At 38.7% G+C, this 20,755-nt stretch overlaps 1 protein-coding gene across 1 annotated transcript; it reads right to left on the bottom strand.

Moving 5' to 3' along the window:
• Window positions 1–348: 348 nt before the first annotated feature.
• LOC103714774 (B3 domain-containing protein Os07g0563300-like) lies at window positions 349–17,627 on the bottom strand. Its single transcript, XM_039131771.3, has 12 exons — window positions 16,964–17,627; window positions 16,291–16,372; window positions 16,033–16,131; window positions 13,937–14,718; window positions 13,675–13,771; window positions 12,143–12,317; window positions 11,491–11,567; window positions 10,403–10,801; window positions 8,089–8,138; window positions 3,497–3,610; window positions 2,379–2,446; window positions 349–1,542 (listed from the first exon to the last, which is right to left on the bottom strand). Exons 1-12 carry the CDS (start codon window positions 17,107–17,109, stop codon window positions 959–961), a joined length of 2,673 nt encoding a protein of 890 aa, XP_038987699.3. The 5' UTR covers window positions 17,110–17,627; the 3' UTR covers window positions 349–958.
• Window positions 17,628–20,755: the final 3,128 nt, after the last annotated feature.

Genomic DNA, 20,755 nt, shown 5'->3' with positions numbered 1-20,755 from the left:
TAAAAGTTAAAAACAAAAAAGTTGACAATTGTTACAGGGAAGTCAAGCACTGTGTGTAGCAGTCAGCATTCACAAAGTGAAACAATACCAACACCGGCTTTGAGCCACCCAACTGATACTTCATATACAAATAACAGCACCCACTGCTCTACGCTTGCCTCTTACCGCTTTCTTTGAAAGCATAAATATTTCCCCTAGCTCAGGGCCACACATTTGATGCAAACCTAATCATTAAATAGAATACAATCCATCTGATGAACCGGGTCATGTATTTCTTACCTTAACGGCACTGGCACCTGTGGCTGTTACCAAGATCCATTACATACACAGATCAAAGGCTAATGTAAATACACAAAATACTTGCACATAATAAAGTCAATAAAAAGGAGACAACAATGTTGCAAGGCTACAATCCTTGTAAGGTTCACCTATGAGCACTGTAAACACCCATCGGGTAACTCATCCCTCATTGTTACAAATTCCATTTCTATCTGCGAACTGGCATCTGGAGTTACCATCAACCTTGCAGGCTGAGGAAAAGAACTTCTCGAATTAGCTAATCATATTCCTCTGCTGTCAAGACAAGAAACCACAAAATGAGGGAAAAGAAAATGTATGTCTCAGGATCAGCGTCCTGACCAACTTATAGAGCTTAACATATACACACATGGCTCTTTGGCCTGAATTGGAGGATGGTTTGAACAAAGCTATGGTGGCAATGGCTTTGATGAGCAGAATAATGGTGAGATTTGATAAGCAACGCCCGCTCAAAAAAAATGAAGGGCGCCTACTTATCTTTTCACCAGTGCCCAGTTAGTAAAAAAGCATGAATCCGGAACCTGTGGTCCAGATTGTGAGGGCCACCATCAAGTTTACACTGCGCCATGATCCAAGTCATATTACCTTCCATTCTGACCAAGCTCACTAACCTCTCCTATTTCAACTATCATAAAAAGGACTAAGATGCAGCATCTCTTAGGAGCCTCATCATCCCACCAGCATCTGATTTTGGCGATGGTTCTTCCTCCCGCTCCGGCTGAATGTTCAAATCAATCTGGGCCTTCAAAGGAGAAGGTGACGTTTTCGTATGCTCAGATCCCTCCTCAACCACCCCATCATCACTCACCACAACTTTCTGAGGAGAACTCTTGATGCTAGGACCAGCTGATGATGGATCATTCCCCAAGGTAGGCAACGTGTCTGGTGATTGGATGTGCTGCTGCTGTTTGCGAGCGGTCTCAGCTTCCCTCTCGGACTGACGCTTCTCACGTCTTAGCATGAGCGTTCTGAAACGACGTTTGACAGTGAGACACACATTGCATGTGCATGTCTGCTTGTGCTTGGGGCCCTTGCCGCTTGGTGGCTGGATGCATACGATGCAGGTACAACCAGGCCGGTGGCGTGGATGCTTCGTCGTAGGTTGAGAGGAAGTGGGTATGGCTTCTCCCTCACCAAGAATAGCAAGGTTAGCAAGGGTGTCAAGCCCGTCCGAAACTTCGATGTTGTCAGCTTCTACTTTAACCTTGGACCTCTTAGGAGCACCTGCGAATCACCAAAATAAATTAAAGGCCAATGATTAGATCAAAAATATGGCATGCCAAACAGACTTATTTCAGCTGGTTGGCACCCCTCTCCTTGGCAAACAGGTTTTGAGTTGAACTTGGGGTGGTGGCAAACACACAATATCTCTCACAAAAAAAATGAAAGAAAAGGAAAGGAAAGGAAAGAAAGGAGGTCTAAAAATTCAAACTTCTTTGAATCTTTAAAACATCAAAGTTGTTTATTTTTCAGCATTTCTAAGTATGTAATAAATTTTGGAGGTACTGCGTTCCCTGGAAACCTGTATGCATCAAGAACGGACAATCTTCTGCAGAACTAGGCAACAACAGGCTATAATACATTTAAATGTGTTTATGTGTATGCGTCTGTATATATCAGTTAGGCTTACAATACAAACAGGGATCATAAAAGAGGCTTACGCAACCCCCATAAATTACCTCATTATCCTACCTTCATTCCCATGCAATCAAAAGGGATGACGGTATTTTTGTACTTAACCAGGGCATCAAATATGTCATCATTAGCTCATGATATGGACACTTCTGGTGCACGTAATGCCTTGGTTGAATTACAAGAATGCTCTTTCTCTTTGAAGTGATGTGAATAAATGAAAGCATTTAGATAATTTGGGTGTCGTAGCTAAATCTTCCCAACCCCACCCCCCACCCCCCCACCCCAACACACACAAAAAAAAACCGCCCTCTCTGAGCCAGTTGTTTGCAAACCTTGCAGTGAATAATAAGCATATAGTTTATGCATGCATTAAAACAAGAGATACTAGCATGGCCAAGAACTTGTCAGACTAAAGCTCTCCATACCAGTTTTAATAGGAATCAAATCCGCTAGTTGATCCAGACTTAATTCTTGTGCAGATGAACATGAAGACCTGTAAAAGAAGAGAGAGGAAATATAATTTAGAGCAAAAGTAAACTGCAGACAAAACGCATAAAAACATATAGTAGTATTTAAAGAGATTTCCTCACTGTCTATGGTATGCATCCTGGAATTTAGAATGATGTATTTCATGAGTCTATTGCGCATGCTAAAAGGAGTATTCCTCTCTGTAGATAACTAGACTTTCATTAAAGTTAATCAATGGTCAAGATCAAATTGGGTGTAACAGATTTGAAATCCCTATAAGTAGTTTCAATAGAGTTTGCACTGCAAGAAATAACAAAAAATTACTTAATAGGCACTGCAAAATCTTTTTGTTTATCCCTCCTCAAGGTAGATTTGACAGAGTGAATCCCTTCTCCAAATCAGCCCATATAGAACATAGGATCCAACCTTTTGCTTCTCACAGTATGGACAGGTGCAGTTCCATGCATCAATATGTGGCATACACAACCAGCGTTCAGTTAGTAATGTTAAGAAAACCTTGACATTATAGTCAAATATCGTTAAAGAAAAATATGCTTGTCATTTTTTAGACGAAAATAATGTAACTAAATGGGAACTTTCTTCACAGAAAAAAGTTATCCTGTCTCTTCTCTCTTGCTTGCAAGCATATACAACACCAAATTACCATCTTATAAAAATAGGTCATGGAAGAACTTATGTGGAAGCTAATGATCTATGATCAGCTTTTTTCTAAAGTAAATCACCACTGCCCTTATACCACACTCAATCGCGAATTAAATGCAAAAGAAAAGTAACACAATCCAGTGCCTGTTGGTGATTGACTTGTAAATAGAAGCAAATAATGAATCATCTGGTGTTGCATAGATAACCATGCAAACTCTTCGTAATAATTACTCCACAAATACAGCCTATATTAGATATTAAACCACAGGGAAATATAATACTTTAATTCACTAATCCATGTTTGGATGCATTTAACAGTTGCAAACAATAGAATGCCAACTTGTTATGTATACATTGGAATGGACATTGTCAGTAACACTCTTGTTTGAGAGCTGAAAGAATTCCATATCACCTGTCAGGATCCCACTTGTTATCGGAACAGGTCCATCTGAAAGGCAGAAGTGCATCAACAGGCAGTTTGCGCCACTTAGAACAATCCTCGCACTGAGCCCATTGATAATTATCACTGGTTGTGGCAAAGCATGATATTTGCATTTAATTAGCAGAAATATAAGTGCATAAATACTGCCCTAATTGGTCATGAAATGATAACAAGAGCAATTTTGCAGCATGTAGATCAAAAAACACCGAAAATGTGGATCAAGCATCCCTTTGCAAGAGAAGTGGTTTTCTTATTAAATAATTATGTCATTGATAGCTAAGTAAAATATCTTCCTCTCTCATCTACAAAAGGAATAGCACAATAACATCAATATAGTAGCATTTTATAGTGGGAGAATGCAGAACGACTGCTACAATGCAATTACAAATACACTTGCTATCCTCTGTTACTTTTAAATTCTAATTAAACAAAAAAGGACATATCACATAAGTCTGTAAATTCAAAGAGCAGAATTCACTAAATCTAAAAATTTATTGTAGTTTGTTGCATAGTGCAAGTAGCATTGCATGGACATAGATATGAGAATTGAATTCAGCCGTGTATCCAAATGTCCAACTTGGTAAAAGCGAAAAAAGGATATACAGAGATATGTAGGATAAATTATAGATATACCTGAAATATATATTATCTGTTTTATATTCTTTGTTTAAACATTAAAAATACATATTAAGAAGATATTATTTGTTAAGGTCCTTCAATATACATTTTCTCACTCAAGCTTTCCAATTAAGAATATAAGAAAAATAACATTTTTCAGAGTTATTTCAACGCCTACATCCCCGGCTAATCACTAAAAAAAAGAATACTCGCTTCTAACATGAAAATGGACGGTCAAACTCATTGCTAGAAGAGTTCAACTCTCCACCAATCTTTAAAAGTGACAACCATAAAACAAGTGTCTGATAAGTATCCGACATGGATGTGTCCAACATGGATTTTTGGAGCCAGATGCAAGTATCTAGGTAACATGGAGTGCAAGCAGTTAAGTATGACTATAAAATAATGCAAAAAGGGCTATTCACCTTGAACACAATCATCCTTATGTTTATCAAATATCATCATCATTGATATGCCTCAGAACCGACCCTAACTGATGCAGCAGGATGAACAATAGGAGTTTGCCGCATGGCTTGCATTATGAGGGCAAAAAAATATTCAAATCCCCTCCAACTAGCGGCCATTACAGCTCAGCCCACGATCATGTACAGTTAATCTCCACGTGCACAACATGTAGGCACAACGTGCAGGCATAATGCGCTAGCATGGTGCTCGAGTTGTTACCAAGCAATTAGGGCATGCATCTGCCTTACTTGGTAATGGATGCTGACCCTCGCCTATATAAACTACGCTCGGGGGGGACCTCCAGATACATTCTCTTGACCCACTTTGCCACTCTTGGATCTCCATTATTTCTCTCAAATTCCTACCTGACTTAGGAATAGGAGGGTCCCCCATTGGACAAACTCCGGCAAGTGGACTTCTCTTTCTTGTTTCAGATTGGACAGTTGGCATCAGAGTCCTCCAAACACAACCACCACCAACCAGATCACCCTCTTCAGCTAAGAGGCCAGACAGGAGCGAGGACCAACCTTGTCGATTCAGTCAGCATCTCCACCAACCTCATTAGCATTTGCCAAGCTCGTCAGCCCAGTGCCTAGCAATCGGGCTGGATTTTGGTGGCAACAATCATATCATCGTTGTTGTCATCAATCAAGCCTTTTTTTCCCATTAAAAAAGGTCCATCTATGGAGCATAAAAATTAAAAAAAAAAATCCCCTTAGAAGGACTGAGTATGTTTTCAGATCTGCTGCCAACTAGGGTCGAACCTCTAAAAACTAATTTTTGACTTCCTACCGGAGCAACTTTAGACAAGAGAGGAGTATGGCACGAAAGCTAGAAGGCTGGTTGGGGGTATGGATATCTATCTTACTACAGTTGCAATTTAAGGTCATGCAACAAGGGAGCAATCCTTCTAGATTCCCCCAAGACTTTGTATCAGTCTGGATGCAGAGGAAAAATAACAAGGTATATAGGGAACTTTGTTTCTCTTAGGCATAGGCCAGAGTGAAAGTAAGATACATCATCATATACAGAGATTCATCTAATGCATAGAATAAACATACAAGGAGAAGGTTGATAGGTGTATTTCTGCACATGCTTGCATGGGTAGTGCTGTCACTATTGATGCTTGCTCCTGGATAAGGAAGTGAAGCATGGTGTCAAGTAGTTAGTTTGTAAGGCCAAATGATGAGAAACCCCAAAGAAATAAGGAAAAGAGACATTGACCATGTCTATGATAAAATCTTTAGTAGAAACATTGTCTTGTGGCTATTCATATTTGTAGAGGATATAGCTGAAATATAGCTTGGGATGGTTAATGGCCCCTAGCAACCTCACATAAAATTATAATGCATTGAACTTTCAGGGGTAGCTGCAATGATATTTTTTTGGCAAACAACAACGAGTTGAATTCATGGAAATTAGAGAAACAAAATCAGCTTATAGCACCAAAATTGCCTTTAGCTTTTTCGCATTTATACAATAAAGAATGCTAATGATGAGATCAGTGTAAATATGACAGAAATCATGTGCAGTTGCTTCACTCCCCAGTACTTATCTTTAACTAATTTGTCTGTTTCACCAAGTCAAGATACAAACCAAAATGCCTTCCAAAACCCATTATAGTTTAAACACCAATAAATGAGATATGTCTAGAGCAATTATAAAGAGAAGGTTTACAAACATAATACAAAATCATCATTTCTGACAGACCTTGAGGTAACCACAACTTGGAATTCTCTCAAAACCACCTAAATCAAAAGTATCTAACTTAAAGAGCACTAGGCTTCTAAAAGCAGTGTAGAAAGACTTCCAAAATATTATAAGGTGCAAAAAGAGGTTACAGAAACTAATATTTGTAGAGGCAAGAGTCACAAAAAGCCCTCTTTTTTATCTCAATTTAGATCCTAACATAAAATATTCTTAGGCATGGGAAGGCAAACTCAAAGAAGTATCAAGATTGCATGATTCTCAACTATGATATTGTAAACATTCCCTCTCAAGGTATCAGATTGCTTCATATCCTCACCTAAAAACAATCTCAAGTGCAGGCCCTTACTGATTGGCAAAAGATGACTAGGAACCTTCAAAAGTGGGCTGTGCCAAACAGTTCTCAAGTATCTTATTATGTTCTTCCACTTATCCCAAGCCAAATGACTACCACAAAACAACCCACTCTCTGTTACCTCATTCTTGAAGAAGAAAACTTGAAAGATTTACTAGTTGATCCTCTATCTCACCTTGTCCTAGATGTGTCAGCTGGAAATGGAAAGGAGGCGTAGCTCCAAAGTGATTTTGCTACCAAAGCTCCATTCTTCTTGCCAATTCCCTTGCCTAAATATGCTTCTCCTCTGCCTCCAGCCTACAATTTATGACTAGGTCATAAATGCCCTCATCCACAAACTCAACTTCTAAAACAAGTCTTCTAATATTGAATCATAACTAATAATCTTGTCATGGGTCTAAAAAGGGGACGAGTAATAAATAAGATGCCTAAACAAAAGAACTTCAAGGAAATGGGACCATGCCACACAAAAAGAGATCGCATTTTGCTCCTGCACCACTAAATAATTATTTCACTATGGGGATCCTAGTCAAGCCTCCTACCAAGATGCTTAATGGAAATCTCTCCACCCAGCGACCTGTATAACTTGTAATCCTCTCTAGATATATTTCTCAGGATTGACATGCATAAAATCTCTTGCCTAATTATTTGAGAGAATGTTACTATCCTTTACATTTTACACTTCAAGTCTGGTCTTCCCAACAAATAATTAGAGTACCATAAGCATGCTAGAGATGGCTCATTATGTACCAACCCTTGACCCCTTTAGTAACACCACCTTCCCAACAACACAACTTCAATAAGACTAACAATGTTTTGCTGGAGACTCATTTCCTTGAGAGAAGCCAATTATTTAGCAGAGGGGATTTTGACAGGACTTTTTTATTATGTTGTATCTTTAGGGTTCTTGCCATCTTGTTTATCATACAAAGATATATCTTGCCATGTAAATCATAATTTCACCCATGTTTCACTATACCAGTTTCGATACCCATGTCTGTACCATGCTAGTACAATGTTGGTACGGGTTAGTTCACGGCATCAACAATTGGTATGCTCCACATACCAAATATCAGTTCGCTACCAATATTAGATGCCTAATACAGGGTGGTATAGTCCAATACACCAAATCATGGTTTCACCTTTAAATCATTCAACCATCTCCAAAACCCTAATCACCAATGTAGCAACTTATAACGTGATCAAAGTTAATATATAAGCCAAGATAGTAAAGGGGACTTCCTTATCCAAATAAACAGTAATCAGATTTGCATGTCCATGCAACTTAAAGCCATCAAGAAACAAATGTGTCAGTTCATATTCAAAAAGTTTCTAGGTTAGCAAATGCAACCACATAGAGTAAATGTCAGCATGAAAAACTAAAAAATTTCTAGGCTTAGAGGCTCGAGAAGGTTACCCAGCTTGATTTGTGGTAAAGTATGTACGCTTTCCAAGTACTGGTGCTTCCTGTTAAAGACAACCAAATCAAAGTTAGATACTCATTACCTATTAACCTATAATATAAGCATACAACTTATGAAACTATAGGGATTCAAATCAAGCGTCGATTGAGATCTCAGATGCATTCTCACTGATATGCCATGCATTGGATCTCTTAATCACCATTCCCCTGTTATGTATGAGTACCTATCTTCCTTGATCCCTCAAACTTAATGCCCAAACTAAGGCGGAAAGCCCAGAAAGGAATATACACATTAATGAGAACTTTAATGGCAACACAAGTAAAGCTGGATAGCCATTACTCCTTTGGCATGAAGTCAAAAGCTAGCATGGAGCCCAAAAGAACAGGTCTACAATCATGGTGAAATCAGTAGCAAAAAGGTGGGCAAGATAGCTGACATAGAAATAGCGATCAGAAAGATGTAGCATAAGTTATCACCTTAATCAAAGGCAGCTTTCATACCTCTTGAAGCATCAGCAATATCATTAATCAAAGGCAGCTTGCATACCTCTTGAAGTAACAGAAATATCATGAAAGGCATTCAATGGAAACCTAAAGTTTCCAGAACAACAGAATGGTGCATGATATAATACAAACAAAACAGGCAAACTGATCACTTGCCCATGTGGACAAACAAGGTGATTTTTTTTTGGATGAGATGGATAGATCATACAACTCTGGTACGAATACATCCAAGGAAATCAGAAGATAAAACATGACGGAAGGGAAAAGGAGTAGGCTCGTAGCTGTCCCACAAGCAACCTCCATAGTGCTGAGCCACATAAGAGGCGACCTAGTCAACTCTTGGGATAATTATCATCCTTAACCTCTTCTACGTAGAATTTAAAAAAGATTAAAAAAAAATCCTTAATTGTGGTGGCATATGAGCTTCTTGTGTTCTATATCTCCTAGCAACTTCGCTTTCTAAGTAATGAAAAATGAAGGTACTTCATGTGTGATATCTAGTAACTGAAACTTATTAAGTCCCTAAGAAGCATAAGCACTATGAAAATAAAATTATAATAACTTACATAAAAAATAAAGACACCAAGATATTCAGGAGGGTATGACCCACATCAATGAATTGACATCTACTCTGGTAGAATTATCAAAATCAACACTTGGTGGTTGATAAAAGGGAATAATCAAAACAAGTGATATAGGGGCCAATTCCTGGCTTCCCATGGAAGTTTCACACCATAAGTAGGGCCCCCAAGCATTTATTGTCAATCCTTGCAGAAATTTGGATTCTCTTCCATGATTTTTATATAAGATGCATTAGAAAAAAGTAAATAAACCAACAAAGAAATGGTGCATCAATTCTAAAAGTAATCATAAGTCATCACTTGGTTTTGCTTGGTGCTATATTTCAAGATCTGGTTTTACTTAAATATTTCGAGCACCAAAATAAGATAAAGGCCTCGGAAAAAAACAGACTAGAATTACTCAACCAATGATTGACGAACCGACCTGAACCGGACAGTTTGGCCATATTAAACGGAACCGACGTCAGGTCGAAATGGTTCAACGTGTTGGATTGATTCGGTTATGAACCCCCTCCCCCCACTCACACATCAGTCAGAGCCACCTCCCTTCTCCCCTTCCTGTCTACACCACCATCCTATCTAACATTAAGCACCCACGAACTCTTGCTTTGTACATAATTACCGGATTGGATTGTACGAAATCATTTACTAGAAATGGATTACAACACACCAAACACCTGAAGAGAATATTAGATTAAATCTTCTGCAGTGACAAATACATGCAGCCAAGAACATGCTATGTAATTCTCCTGGGGTGAATTCAAAAAATTATACCCATGTTCCATAGATAATAGTATGAGAGCATGGACATAAAATTACCACATACTCATGCGTATTGGCATTTTGCATAACTTTTATGAGAATTTACAACAAAATCAATAACAAAAGTTAGTTTAGCAATAACTACAAAACATAAAGAAGACAGAGATACTTTCTTTTTAAAATGGTAATATATACTGGACAAAGAAAAGATACAAATAGGCCCGAAAATAGAGATAAGGGATGATCAATTGGCCAATGATGCACTTGATTCAAAATGAACAAAGAGTAAATTGAGAAGAACAAAAAGGCTCAGCCACCCCCCATAAATAGGCTCACCTGTCAACTACCCACGAGTAGGAAAAATATAACAGTTGAAAAGAATACATTCTAGTAGATAGAAGGCCTGCACACATCTCAAAAACTACGAAAAAGATTGAAGTGAGAATCCTCAACTAGCATACCTCATATTCCTCAATTTCATGACCTTCAATGACAATGGTAGTAGGGACATGATTAGGAGGTGGTCGGAGCAGCTCTTGAGCTTCCTCCCATGTTATCTTCAACTCCATGGAGTCCTCATTTTCAATACGAAGGCGTTTACTCTTCGAACCAAGAGTGCTACCTTTCCTCTTACTAGGGCCCTGTAAAGATCTGGCAGCAGGCCCATCTTTTTGGATAAATCCTGATTTGTCAAATTTAGACCAGGTTCCTTGATCTGCTGTGTTTATTGAGTTCCTTGATTCTGCACTGCCTTTAAGAGGTCGAAGAAGCAGATTTGCATTGGAATCCCCTGCTGAATTTTTGCTATTACCCTCTGTAGAAGTGGAGAAACCATTGCCAGCTTTACCTGATTGAGTGTCCTGGCAATAAATATGAAGAAGGAAAATAAAATTTCTAAAATGTAAAAGACAAACTTCAGTTCTTTCAGTGTGCTCCTTGACCACTTTCCAAGCAGCTGTGAATAAAGAGGTGATATTTTCTTTTTTATTTTCCTGTTTATAATAGAAAACAGACAAAGAAGCAACAAAGATAAAGTTTTAACAGAATAAATATATTAACTTTTATTTAAGAACACCTACTGCACCTTTGACCCAAGTGATCATTTAAAACCAACTGGTTCCAGCTAAATTTTCTCAAATTCAGATATCATACATGTGGCTTTAAAAGAAATCAGGAGATTACAGAGAACGGACTAACAAGAAAGAAATGGCTCCAGCTATCCCTATTACCTAATGAATGTCATTAACATAAAGATGTGCTTTGATAATTTTAAACATCATGATGCAATTCTGGAAGTGTGTTTTAAACGCATTGCTCCAGATTTCTATATATGTATCCATTCATTAAAGCATGAACATAGAAGATCCAGTATAACACCCATAAGTAGGCACCACATATTAAAAATAAATAACAAAGTCATATGATTGCTCCAACAATGCACAAAGCTTTTAGAGCTAGTATAAGAGGAGGATAAAAGCTGCCTAAATTACATTCTCTTTTATTTGAAAACATCTTATATTAAAATCTTTTGCAATTTTTAATCGCAAACCTGTTCAGCAGAGGCATTAGAAGCCTTTCTGAATCCCATGACCAACCTCCCTTCTGGATCTATCCGACTAAATGTCACTGCAGAAACACAAATTCTTAGTTTCAACTGAAACCATTGCATCACTGTCTTACATGAAAAAGGTAAAAGATAATGAACTTGGTTAGGCATTCCTAACTGTCTCCATCTGTGCCTCTCAAATATGTGCAAGCTTGTAAACAAATTCAACTAATGGTTAAGCAATATCAATAACTGTGATCAACATGGATTTAACCATTTAGTTGAGAAAATATTTTTAACTATACTGCCACACGAGCAAACATATGAGGAGAGAATATAAGCATAATACACAGCCTTCTCCTGCCACCAGGACTGCATGTGTAAATCATGAAAAACGATAAAAAGTAAAACAGTATAACACTTTCCACAAGGCTATAATGAAGCCTGACATGAATGTATTAACAACTTAAGTATCTTACTTCTCTATTCTATTTCTACTGTAGTCCAGAATAAAAGATAATCTGATTATAGAAGTTCCATAAAAATGATCAATTGAGATAACATGAAAAAACATGCCTACAGAAAGAACAGAATACGCAAATCTGAAACTTTCAGAGAACAAATCCAAATTCCTCCACGGATGCTGGAAAGATACCTGTGTCACCTGCTTGTAATTGCATTGACTGGATACAAGGTGTAACCCCCTCCAAAACATACATCCTGCTGTTATTATTCGGCCAGAAACGAAACTGAAATACCCACTCCTTGCCACTGGCATCCTGAACTTTTAAAGGGAGTCCTTCTGGCTGAGAGATTGTAGGGAAGTATGCCTGTTCATGATAGCCAATCAAAACATTTGTGGCATCATTCGACAAGATAGTACAGATTTCCATAAGTTTAATAGTTAATTGAGAAGGAAAGAGTTCTTTTTAGTACAGACAGCAAATTATTAAAATGAGTTGATCTGAACTTATTCATATTCAATATGGCTTATTATACACTTTACGATTAGGTCCTTCCGAACAAGAAATGTATGGAGAAGTACTGAAGACAAATTACCATTTTTGAACAATCAAATCTATAAAAAATATTTGAAACAAAAATCTAACAGAATGGATGGAGCTATAGCATAAAAGTCAAAAAGGAAGGGTAATTGGTATGCTACTGCAAATTTGGTACCTTTCAATCAAATCATAGTGCATCACAAATGTAAAAAATATATACTAAAAAAGGACCACTGGTGTATATATGTGAAATGATCTACTCTGATAGCAGGTTCAACGGTTTAGTTAAAAGTTATATTTAGCATGTCAGTTAACTCTAATTTGCAATGCAGAATTGTGGCATCCAACTTCACAAGCTGTAGTCAATAAGCCACTTTAAAGGTTGACCTTAATACAGTCTACCTTAACATAGTCCTCGGATATGAAATTCAGAATTACAGTTTTCATTTGCTGATGATTTCTTGATCTGTAACCTTATAAAGTTGCATCTTTTAAAATATTCATCATTTTTTCCATTTTTCTCGATCATGCTTGCCATACAACCATATGCATCATGTTGAAGAGTAAAAGATAAACAAAGGATTGCAGCTTAGTCCAAATGCCTATCGATCAGTTTCAAACCGCATCTCAAGTTAGACTCAAATAGTTAGGAGAAGGTCCACAACAAAGAAGGGAACAGCCAAAAGGAATTATAGTAAATACAGAATAAAGAGATAAAGAACATCCAAAACATTGGACGGCAATGATGATGGTCAAACTATCACACTTTCTCCAAATCTACGGGACATAGCTATGGACGGCAATTCTTAAGAATGACAATGTAGGAGCATAACAATTTATTAGAAGTGTCCAGAAAGGGATTAAGAAAGTAAAATGAATAGAACTTTTTTTCACCATTACAACAAAATCATAAAACAGCAGCCATACATCAATCATTAACAAGTAACATGGAAAGCAAACAGTCCAAGTGCTTCACAGCCAGAGTATAGAAGGAAAAATAAGGCATATAACAAATTAACATAGTTACTGCATCATAGTTAAATCAAATTTAATATAGAAAATATTTAGCTTGTTATCTTTAATGATGCCAACAAAATCCAATCATAACATAGAACAAGAGCACCTGCGTAAGAAATCTTTGTTCGTAACCATGATGGCAAAAAAGAATGCTTAATAGACTCACTTCAGCACATTTTTTGGGCAGCACTAGACGACCAATCCTTCCAGCATCGCTAGCACTCAACATCTTTTCAAATAATGGAGTAATGACAGAGTTTGAACTTAAATCAAGGTTAAGGATAAGCTTCCCTTAAATAGAAAGGTGGCAGAAATATCGTCACAAATTAACAATAAACTTGTCCCTAGCTGGGTGGAAATGTTTAACGCAATGTTTAAAAAAACGGCACATCAAAAATGCAATGAAATGACGATGGGGTATTGGATACTCTCCAGATATTTGTTGTAGCTCTTGATCTGTTATCCTAGGCCAATAACGAGGAAGTAACTGTGTTCGTGCTCGGGCATCCACTCGAGGCCTTCCATTGCGCATTTGAGCTTGTAGTTCACCATCAATTCCGTTGTGTGGGTAAAATTGTTTCGACGATTGAGGAGCCATTTGCCTTTGTGGCTGAGTCGTTGAAACCCTGGATAGATCCTTTGCACCATTTGGTGGTGGAAATGGCGCAGCCAAGCCAATCAGCAGAGACGACGGGTCTTCCTTTAAAGTGGATGATGGGAGCGAATCAACAGAGCTGGTTGAACAAGGGTCTAGAATCCCTCCTTTTCTTGTAGACATAGGATCATTATCTCTGACAAGGTGGCCAGGATCCTGAAGACCATCAGCATTTCCTTCCTCTCTTTGATAAGTACTAAATGCAGAAACAGGATCCGGACCACTGTTTCCATTAGCAAATCTGTCTCGAGAAACATGATTAAGGCTGCTAGAGCCTATTTTCTCAGGCAGATCTTCAAATTTCTTCTCTTGTGCTGTAATAGAACTGCGTCCCCCAGAAATCATTCTTTCTGTGTTATTTGGCCTGTCAAATTCATACGACAACCGTTGATGCAAATCAGACTGGATACTAGAAGTGTTCCAAATATGGGGCGATTGACGCCACTGTCCAGGAAATGGACCGGTCATTTGTTTCCAGCTTTTAATAGGAAAATCTTTCCTCTTGGATAATTGTGGGGGCATGACCAAAGGAGACGGCCACATCTGATTAGGTGTCTGAGGATTCACGAGCATCCAACAAAAGTAAGATTAAAGGCAGCAAGAAATACTAAAATTGAATGCAAGAAATTTTGATAGCTGCCATTGAAATGATTTAACTGTAAATTAGATAGACTGGAGAATAGTATTTGTAAAAAAAAACAGAATAGGATAAATTAGGATTTATTCAGTCAAATCATGCATAAAAAGTTGATAGAAGGCTTGATGAATTTAAAAATTTTCAAACACCATAAAAGTAGTTAGCATTTCTTAATCAAGGAAAGACTGTAGATGTTTTACAGGTAAGATGACAAAGCTATCTTAAAGGGAAATTAACATATGAGCATTTGCTTACAGAAACAATGTTGCATGAATCCAACAGCAGAGTCATCATAAGTCTTGACTCTAGAAAATACAAATATTTATACTTGAATGCAAGTCTGATTCTTGAAGTAATATGACAACAAACTCAAAACAGTTATTCTTGTCTGCTGGCGTTCCTAACTCAGCAGCTTCACCTTTTGAGCATCATCATCCTCTGCACAATAACCATCACCAAAGAGCTTCACCTATCAGTCTTTCCTTACTGATGGTAAGAAGCATTACCCCAAATCTAGCACTCCCTAGTGGCCACCCAAACACATTAGATGCCTCCCACATGGCAACAGTCTTAATTGTATGAAGACCATGGGGAGTTCACCACTCCCCAGAGTACACAAACTTAGGATCTAGTTCAGTCACCTGGTGTTACATGTGCCTATATATTTATATCATTTGTGACTCTCTGTCTCTCTATATCTCTCTCACACACACATACAACGAATACAAAGTCCTATCAAGACAGACCTTTAACTTCAATCCTATTAATGAAAAAAAGAAACGTGATGGGCCATTCAGTATGAGAACTATGCACTAAAATATATAAATTGCAAACGTTTTGGTGTTTCTTACATATGCACTTAGTAGCCATAGGATGGGTTCAATGGTTGAAGGTTGAGAAATGGAGGGGACCAAAAAAACGGATCGCATTAGAGTTGGGTGAAAAGATGCATAAAGTCAACAGAAAACAAGAGTAGATATACATTCATATGGCGGGCCCAGCATACTGTTAGTGCCAGTAACTACAGACCTAACAAATTCTAAAGGAATAAATTAGTTAGTTTTAACTAGTGTTAAAGTCACTAGAACATGGTTCGATGCAGTATAAACAATTCCTGTAGTCATCAGGGCATTGAAGAAGAACAGCCGCAGCATGTCCTCAATGCATACAAATAAAATGACTTGGAGGGTTAATCCTACAATAATGTGAAGGACATCAGGTTAATTGCTTACCATTACAACAGATTTTCTCGCACATGCAAAGCACTCAATTCCTCCAGCATCAAGAAGCACGTAAGCAGAGGCTGATACTATGCATCCGCAATGCACCCTCTGCAAAATGGCATCCCAATTAGTACATAAATCACTTAAATAACCACCCCTACACTCTTCGTTTCATATTCATTACATAAGAATTTCCATGCATCCACATGTCAGATTGACAGAATCGGGACGATTTATTAAAAGAGTCACGTCAAGTTATCCTCTAACCTTTCCACAGGTCTCGCAGTTCCTCCAGCCAGCAGAGTCCGAGTGAAAGGTTTCACAGAAGCTTCCTTTCTCATACGCGCAACTAAAGACAGACATAGAATAGAAAAGAGATAACGTTGCAGGGGAATCACTGAACGAGAAGAACAGCAGAGCAGAATATGAACCAGATTCACGTCCTCGTTTCATAATACGTGATTCTCTATAAAATTTCCACGTTCCACGTGGCAGTTGAAGAAGAAAAAATTCACCTTTTGCATCATACTACATCTTTGAAACTCACTCACTTCAAAGTCAATCAGATCCAAAAACATGCAGTAGCAAACAAAGAAGAACACAAAGAAAGCAAGTGATTTCAACCGAGAGTCAAATCGGTGAAAAATCAAAGCCTATTCGTAACAAGAGAACTCCAACTTGAGCACGTCATAAAACAATCCGCAAACCCTTGATAAACCTCGGAACCGACCGAAAAACGAATCAAGAAACGAAATTTTACAAACCACCCAATGCTTCCAGTGGACCGTTACAGCAGAAACCCATTAGGAAAAGCAGCAACAGCAAATCAAGAAAGCCCGACAAGATCGAACGCAGAAATCAACTCGTAGGACGATTTGTACGTGGGAAAAACAAAACACGTAAAAAGGAGAAAAGCACGAGAGAGAGAGGGATAGCATACGAGCAGCGGTCGCAGAGGTCGGCGAACTCGCCGGAGCGAAGTCGCCACGCCTTCCTCCGAGGGCCCTCCGATTTCGGCTCCTTGCAGTGGGAGTTGAAGCAGATCTTAGGCGCCGCCGACGACGACGTCGACGAAGACGACGCCATGGAGACGAGAAGAAGACGAAGACGAAGACGAAGCCCGAGGGACGGCGAGACCAAACCCTAGAAAAACTCCCGAGGAGAGAGAGGGGGAGAGGCGCAGACGCCGTGATTTCTTCTTCTAATCATGAGAGGAGACAGAGAGCGAAGAGAGGAAGATGGGGGTTTGCGGAGGGATTTGGGAGAGGCAGAAGGAATCGAAGCGAGCGGAAAAAATAAAGGAGCAGGGCTTTTTGGTAAAACCGGAGGGGATGAGAAATAGGCACGCGACGGTGTTTTCGCCTTTGTCTCGGCTTCGTCGCTGCCTTTTCTCGCCCCGTTTCAACCCCTTGCGGTGCAGTCACCTTCCTTCTAACGTCACGCTCGTTTATCTTCCGAACGCATCATGACGCATTAAATACTGAAAGCGTGGGCAGTTTTCCTCCTCTTGATTCGGTCCGATGGTCTCGATCACTTCCACGTAAAAACAATTACCACCTACTAAGCTCCAAGGGTTACTGTTCTCCTCCAGCTGAAATCATCACAAAAACTTTCTTTGGCCGCCATAACTGATATTATTTGTTTTCAAAACTTTAGCATGGAAGTTGCACTGTTTCGTACAACGTTGCGTGGATGCCATGAACATGAATTTATTCGTAATAGCATTAAACCAACTCATAAAGGAGAGCCAAAGGCGTGGTCGCTGGCGGCAATAATGATTCCCCAATTAAGTGACGATGCCGTATACAAGTTTGTTCCTACACAAGCGAGAAGCGGTGTGGTTTCCAGAGGAAACCGTACCACCGTGAGGTGACCAGAACCCATCTCGTTGGTTTCACTCGCCGTACTCCTCGTCGTTTGCGTTCAAACAAAAGGAAACAGCATTAAAAAACCCATGCCGCAACTCTACGTCCCCGTCCGTATAATGTTATCAAAGCGATCCTATTCCACCCTGCCAACAGCCTGGACTGACCGCAGATCTAATTCCCGCATATAATATATATTACGGACTCCCAGAAGATGAAGTTGTTGGACTCTTTTGGTCGTTCCCTCCCCGCTCCACGTCCCTCTCTCTCTTCGGTTTCCTTTTTTTGTCCTCTTTGTTTTTACCGAAAATAAATAAATCAAAAGAAGAGAAGTAATTAACGACATGCAGGCACGTAACCCCCAGGCTCACGCCTTTCACACGCCTCTTGAGGATCCGATTCACCGTCTGAACCATCCTCAGTACAGCGAACGATATCACGACACGTGCACCAGAGCTTCGTGCCAGTTGCTCTCGTCCGGCGGTGGTCCTGTGCGTTTCGATCGGATCGGACGGCTGAGAGCTCATCGTCGGACGAGGATCAGACCGAATTGTGGGTCAAATTGTGGGGATTCTGGGGTACGTGGAAACCGTAACGTTAAATTGCAGGCAGCCGCTGGTTTCCAATGACGTCCTTATCACCGTTGGAGTGTAATCCGACGGTCGTAAAGAACACTTCTGGACCAGCAGTGGACCCACTGGGTATGCTATAATAAATTAATGTTTAGGAACGGCACCGGGTTTGTGGATAAGGTCGCGAGGCTAACGTTTGGGTGTCGTCGAGAATGACTGAAGCAGCCGTCGAGTTAAGCCGGTTGGGCACGTCGCGGTGGTTCGGAGCCGTTGGATCGGGGCGCACGTGGCATCTGATGATAAGCCGAGGCAGTGCTCTGTGTCCAGAGTGTGACAAAGGAGTCGGCGACTTTGGAGCACCCGCACCACCGAAAGTGGTAACCCCCACGTGGTCAAAACTTATGCGAGTATGACGCGCCAGAAAGAGTACCTTTTGAATTTTTAATTTCGAAAGGTTATAAATTTTAAAAAAATTATTTTCGGAGTTCAACGAATCTAGGAACAGGGTTGACAAACCATGGAAGTCTACCGGAATCACAGATCTCTACCGTTGGTTTGCTGTACTCTCGGGAGCACCATTGACATCTGATTTTACCTTTGGTATTCATCATGAGTGGGTTGGGTTGTGTTAGATTGTAGGTAGTTCAAGTCAATCCTTGCTGGAATCTAGCCATGGTTATAGCCTAAGATTTTTCCATGATAAATATTGAATTAGTAATATATAAATTAGATCATTCTTTGATTTCAAACCTTTCAGCGTTGGACATCCATTGCATGCCTGGTGTCTCCATCGTTATTGTGACCGGAAACTATATCTATATTTTCCAAAAATGGCATCTATTCAGAACCATGCATCCTTTAACAAAACTCCTGCATCCAAATTTTATTTATAAAATAGCGACATTCCAAACAAATTAATGTAATAATTAGAATATCCTCCAAATGGTCTTGTGGAAGTTGTCTGCAAAAATGCTTGTGCATTATCTACTCTAGATTTTGAACATGCATCCGTCACGCTCCTAACTCATAACATAACAGACACCGTATACCTATATGGCATACCATACAAACATGCAAGGCTGATCATATCAAAGCAATAATAATTTTTAAAATTTTATTTAATCAATAACTTATTCAAATAATTCTTACAATAGTTTCAAAGTGATATAAGTCAACATATGCTAACTATTAACATAAATAGAATAAAATATTCTAACTAGTCTAACTAAAATGCCAAGAACTAAATGTATCTTCAGAAAATCTAGTGCACTTCCCAAATCTCAAACAATCATGTATCTAGAACTGAAAAATAAAGAAAACATAATAACGAGCTACACTAGCCTAATAAACGACATAACATCCCAATATGGGGTCAAAGCATACCAAATAGTTAGTTAAAGCACAAAATATTGACTAAAAAATAATTCATTTTTTGAAAAATGCATATTTTTCTTTTGAAATCGAGCTTGAAATGGAAAGTCCAATGGATAAAGTATCGCTCGCTTAGACAGAAGCGATACATGCAGGTCTTATCTTGTTCTCTTTTCACTTTTCTAACTCCTCCTGCATTATTTTTTTCATAAACTAATACCACAAATCTAACATCAAACTATGGCCACATAACATAGTGGCATGGATCAGAATGCACAAAGTACCAAATACTACTATTATTAACTACCAATGTACGATGTCCAAGTACCACTATTTTAATCATCGGTAGTGCGGTGTCAAAACCAGTTTCTTATATTACAAATCGACTGGGCCAACAAATAATCTTCATTGGCGGGGCTAGATCATAGTCGTGCTGAGAATACATACATATAAAATAATTTTTTTATAATTTGCCGAATCACATTTTTCAGTTTTTATAACATAGCACATACCATATTTAAAAATATTTTCTATCATAACATTAGCATGCCTAACCGTTTAACTGAGTACAAAATAGATATCATAATCAAATTTAACTAATTATTATTTTATTAAAAATTTGAAAAATACATTTTGAAGCAGTAAGTTATTTATATTTTCTTGCTTCAAAATCTTACTTCAGGTAAGCGAGTCAGATTCACATATTTTAATATCATTAAAATATTATTAATTTCATCATCATCCCAGAAGCCAAGTGAAGTCAAAAGTTAAACACTATTAGAAAATAGCCTCATGCCCCCAAATCAGATCGATCAGGTGGCAGTACCCGACTGGCCGACTGCCTAGGTGAGTCCGAGCAAGAAGAATTTAATTGCCAGTTGAGAATCAACAGTGGCCAAAGAAAAAGTTACACTGCACAAAAGA

This window comes from Phoenix dactylifera, chromosome 9 (assembly GCF_051530095.1).
Source record: "Phoenix dactylifera cultivar Ajwa chromosome 9, Ajwa_hap1_PhDact_Kaust_v1.1, whole genome shotgun sequence".
NCBI classification, from domain to species: Eukaryota; Viridiplantae; Streptophyta; class Magnoliopsida; order Arecales; family Arecaceae; genus Phoenix; species Phoenix dactylifera.
Note: the sequence above shows the minus strand (reverse complement) of the source record. Positions and strands in the feature narration are given on the sequence as shown.

Excerpts from the sequence above, each read along its gene's own strand:
- LOC103714774 (XM_039131771.3), bottom strand. The coding sequence starts at position 17,109 with ATGGCGTCGTCTTCGTCGACGTCGTCGTCGGCGGCGCCTAAGATCTGC. Across the intron at positions 14,719-16,032 it reads CGAGAAAATCTGTTGTAATG|ACACCTAATCAGATGTGGCC; the intron begins GTAAGCAATTAA and ends GTGAATCCTCAG. Across the intron at positions 8,139-10,402 it reads ATGAAATTGAGGAATATGAG|GAAGCACCAGTACTTGGAAA; the intron begins GTATGCTAGTTG and ends TGTCTTTAACAG.